The sequence below is a fragment of the Chiloscyllium plagiosum genome, unplaced genomic scaffold, assembly GCF_004010195.1.
Source record: "Chiloscyllium plagiosum isolate BGI_BamShark_2017 unplaced genomic scaffold, ASM401019v2 scaf_77, whole genome shotgun sequence".
In the NCBI taxonomy this organism is placed as follows: domain Eukaryota; kingdom Metazoa; phylum Chordata; class Chondrichthyes; order Orectolobiformes; family Hemiscylliidae; genus Chiloscyllium; species Chiloscyllium plagiosum.
The window spans coordinates 47,295-52,053 of NW_025215100.1; the positions used below are offsets into that span (position 1 = coordinate 47,295).

General features: G+C 48.2%; 1 protein-coding gene across 1 annotated transcript; it reads right to left on the minus strand.

The window, feature by feature from the left end:
• Nucleotides 1-600: 600 nt before the first annotated feature.
• On the minus strand, nt 601-1,072 carry LOC122548159 (histone H4). Its single transcript, XM_043686714.1, has one exon. The coding sequence runs from the start codon at nt 1,046-1,048 to the stop codon at nt 737-739; it is 312 nt and encodes a 103-aa protein (XP_043542649.1). The 5' UTR covers nt 1,049-1,072; the 3' UTR covers nt 601-736.
• Nucleotides 1,073-4,759: the final 3,687 nt, after the last annotated feature.

A 4,759-nucleotide genomic window follows, 5' to 3' on the forward strand; every position in this document is an offset into this window, starting at 1 on the left:
TTATTTCATCCAAATTATTACTTGCCCGAAGACAATTTGTTATCGCTGCCTGAGCGGGCAGGTGGAAAGAACGCGCCACATAACACATCTGCAGGCTCCCAGTAACAAAACTGAGCTGAGTGTTATGCCGGGGAAATATAAATACTCTAATATGTAACATTAACGTCTGGGTTCCACAATAAATAAAAACAAATTATCATGTATGGCATGGACAGCCAAGTACACAATAATATCATTACTGAGATGGACAGGTATTCATGAAAATAAGAGTATCGAAGGTTACGGGAAATTTGAGAAATATCAGCCATGATCGAATAGCAGAACAAGCTGGACGGGCAGAATGGCCTCATGCTGCTGCTACATCCTACTATTACAAAGTTACGATGCGATTCTTTAGATGGAATAACCAGATTGCACAGTAGAGTATCGATTGGCCGAATAGCCTCTTATCTACACTGTAGGAATACTTGCAATTTTAAAATCATTCGCCACGGAAAACAGCAACAAAGTGAACCGTCCACTCCGAATGCTCTCTGCCGTACCGCAGAACACGGTATTAGTACATTTTCGGAACGGAAATAATTTAAAAATTACGATATATGAAATAACCGGCAACACTACACTCGATTCTCCGTATGAGCTGCCTTCCCCATCCTCAGGTCTCCGCTCTCTATCGGAGGGTTTGGGTGGCTCTGAAAAGAGCCTTTGGGTTCGCTGGAAAAGTGTCGCTTTATCCTCAGCCGCCGAATCCATAGAGAGTGCGGCCCTGGCGTTTCAGAGCGTACACCACATCCATGGCGGTGACTGTTTTGCGCTTGGCGTGCTCAGTGTAGGTGACCGCATCCCTGATCACATTCTCCAGGAAAACCTTCAGCACCCCGCGGGTCTCCTCGTAGATCAAGCCCGAGATGCGCTTGACCCCGCCACGGCGAGCCAGGCGCCGGATGGCTGGTTTGGTGATGCCCTGGATGTTATCACGGAGCACTTTGCGGTGCCGCTTTGCTCCGCCTTTTCCCAGGCCTTTGCCTCCTTTGCCTCTTCCCGACATCACGCTTCGTCACTCCAATCGCTGCTGAATGAGAGCCGAGCTGCCTCCCCTTCCTTTTTTATGCAGCCCGGCCCGACCTGGCTGAGAAAGAGCTGACAGAGAGTGAGAGGCGGGTCCGGAGAGCAAACTGAGTGACAGACAGAGCAGGGGAATGGCTTTGATCATCCAGCTCCACCTTCAGCTCACTCCAGCACCAACTGTATCTGGGACTGAACCTTTTCTCCCCAACATTGTCAGACAAGGCGACAAAACTACACCACATACGTGCACGCCAAGATCAAAAAACTGGATTCTCACCAGTAATAGCAAAGCCCACCCTGGAACCACAGTCAACAACATAATCACTGCGGGGAAGTCTATTATCAACTTATCGGACCACACCCTTAGACCGGAAGAGATTGAAGTCATGAGTAGGGGTCTCAACTTCTGCCCCACTGCCAAAATGAACCCGTTGGTTTTGGCAGTAGACACGGAGGAGTTCATCAGATGAATGAGACTCTGGGAATTCTTTCAAGGTGCCAGCAGTGATCCCAATGAGCCCACTGATGAACTCAAACAGTCATCACAGAGATCTGTAGAGGAGCGACCAAAGAAGGTGTCAACTTGAATCCCACCAGAGGGCCGCTGCCCTGGGATTGACATGTATGCTCAAACCGTCAGGAAATATATAAATGCAAGATTCATCAGCCATACCAAAAGGTAGAGCAAAACATCACCGGTTCAGAATGCAATGCCATCCAGGCTCTCAAAACCAATCTCAACATTGTCATCAAAGCAGCAGGTAAAGGAGGAGCCATTGTCATTCAGAATAGAACAGATCACTGCAAGGAAGTGTACCAACAACTGAACAACCAGGAACACTACAGGCAACTACCAGCTGATCCGACCAAAGAACACACCCATGAATTAAACACACTGATCAGAACTTTGGATCCAGTCCTTCAGCGTTCCCCACGCGCCCTCATCCCACGTACGTCTTGTGTAGGTGACTTCTACTGCCTTCCAAAGGTACACAAAGCCAACACACCAGAACGCCAACACATCAGAACAGGAGTGTTCCCTCCCAGTTGGAGAACACTTCAGTGGCCCAGGACATTCGTCCTTGGACCTTCGGGTGACCATCCACCAAGGTGGACTTCAGGTCCAAGGTGGAAACGTGGTCGAGCAGAGGCTGATAGCTAAATTCGGTACCCATACGGAGGGCCTCAACTGGGACCTTGAGTTCATGACACATTACAGGTGATGTGTCGGGCAATGGGACCCTATGTGAGAATCTCTCTGGCTGTGTGGAAGGCATCTTGAAACCTATTGTACAGTGGATCTCCAGCTTCTGTCACGACACTACAGATTTCTTACAGAAACTCAGCATCCATGGACCCGTCAAACAATGGACGTTTCAGCACTCTACACCAGCATCCCCCGCAATGATGGCATCGTGGCAACAGCCTTAGTACTCAGCACCAACAACTGCCAATCTCCAAATACCATCCTACAACTCATCCGCTTTATGCTCGATCATAACATCTTCACCTTTGACAACCAATTCTTCATACAGACACATGGAACAGCCATTGGGACCAAATGTGCACCCCAATATGACAACATTTTTATGCACAGGTTCGAACAAGACTTCTTCTCTATGCAGGATCTCCAACCAAAATTGTACACCAGGTACATTGACAACATTTTCTTCCTCTGGACCCATGGCGAGGAGTCACTGATAAAACTACACCGTGACATCAACAAGTTTCATCCCACCATGCATCTTAGACACATGCATCTCCATCTCAGCACCACACTCTACCGCAAAACCACAGACAACCTCACAATGATACACTTCTCCAGCTTCCACCCTAAACATATTAAAACAGCCATCCTCTATGGACAAACCCTATGTGTACATCGGATCTGCTCAGATGAGGAGAAACGTGATAGAAACCTGGAAGTACTCAGGGAGGCCCTCACAAGAACGGGGTATGATTCCCAACTCATCAACCGCCAGTTCCGACATGCCACAGCAATGAACCGTAATGACCTCCTCAGGAGACAGACACGTGCTGCAACTGACAGGGTATCCTTCGTTGTTCAGTATTTCCCAGGAGCTGAAAAACTACGCCATGTTCTTCGTGTTCTGCAACACATTATCAATGAGGATGAGCACCTCACCAAGATTTTCTCCACACTTCCACTACTTACCTTTAAACAACCGCCGAGCCTCAAACAGATCGTTGTTAATAACAAGCTGTCCGGCTCTCAGGACAACTCCATACAACCCTGTCACGGTAGGCGCTGCAAAACGTGTCAGAGTGTGGACATAGATACCACCTTGTACGTGGCAGGTACTCATGTGACTCAGCCAACATTGGTCTATCTTATACGTTGCAGGCAAGGACGCCCGGAGGCCTGGTACATTGGGGAAACCGAGCAAAGGCTCCAACAACGGGTGAATGGGCACCGCACAACAATCAACAGAAAGGAGTGTTCCCTCCCAGTTGGAGAACACTTCAGTGGCCCAGGACATTCGTCCTTGGACCTTCGGGTGACCATCATCCAAGGTGGACTTCGGGACAGGCAGCAGTAAAACGTGGTCGAGCAGAGGCTGATAGCTAAGTTCCGTACCCATAGGGAGGGCCTCAACCGGCACCTTGGGTTCATGTCACATTACAGGTGACCACCATTGGTTCATGTCACATTACAGGTGACCACCATTGTATTATACACACACACAGATACTCCTACACACAGAGGCACTCCTTTTCAGACACACACATGGACACACACATATACACAGATGTGCATACAGACACCAACACACACCCTTACAGACATACACACTCATACATGCACGCCCTCACAGACTTAAGACACTCTGCACTCACTACCCCCAACCCAGACAGACAGACACACACACACACAGACAAAGACCCACATGCACACACATATTTTGTGGGGTGAATTTGTACTTGTAGAGTTAAATTGTACTTTACTCAAAAACTGCATGCATTCATGTAGAATTCTGAGCTCAAAAACTGCATGAATTCAGGTAAAACTCCGTTATCTCACTTTTTAGATTAGAATCAATCTAAACATCATGGCATAGACAGAGAACACGGGGCTAACACCTTCATATTGTGTAGCTATCACTATTGTAACAGCTAACCTGAGAATGCAACATTTTAAAAATAGGTTTCTGATTTACACATGAAAGAAGTGAAACTATCATGATATTCTAACAGATGAAAGGCATAACAGAAAATTAATTTTTCACTGTATAATTTCAGTTACATCACACTGTAAATTCTGTGTTAGGATTGAGCCCTCCACTACCACCTGATGAAGGAGCGACGCTCCGAAAGCTAGTGTGATTCCAATTCAACCTGTTGTGTGATTTTTAACTTTTCTCCCCAAAGCTGACTGTTCCTGAGCAGAGGAGCGCATGCGTGAGGCCCTCCCCCAGCGCTGCCATTGAGGAGCATTTACTCAGTGAGTGCAAGAGGTTTGTTTGAAACAGACCGCAATGGAGAGATCAGCGCCCAGGGAAGCGAGGGAACAGCAGGCTCCTTCCAGCAGCACATCGGGATGGGAGCCTGGGACACAGAGGGGGCTCCGAGACCGGGATTGATTCGGGGTGAGTTCAGGGAGAACCGGGGGCTGTTTGTAAGAGGCCGAGCGGAGCAGGAACTGGTCCCGGAACTTGGAGTGAGCGGGCTG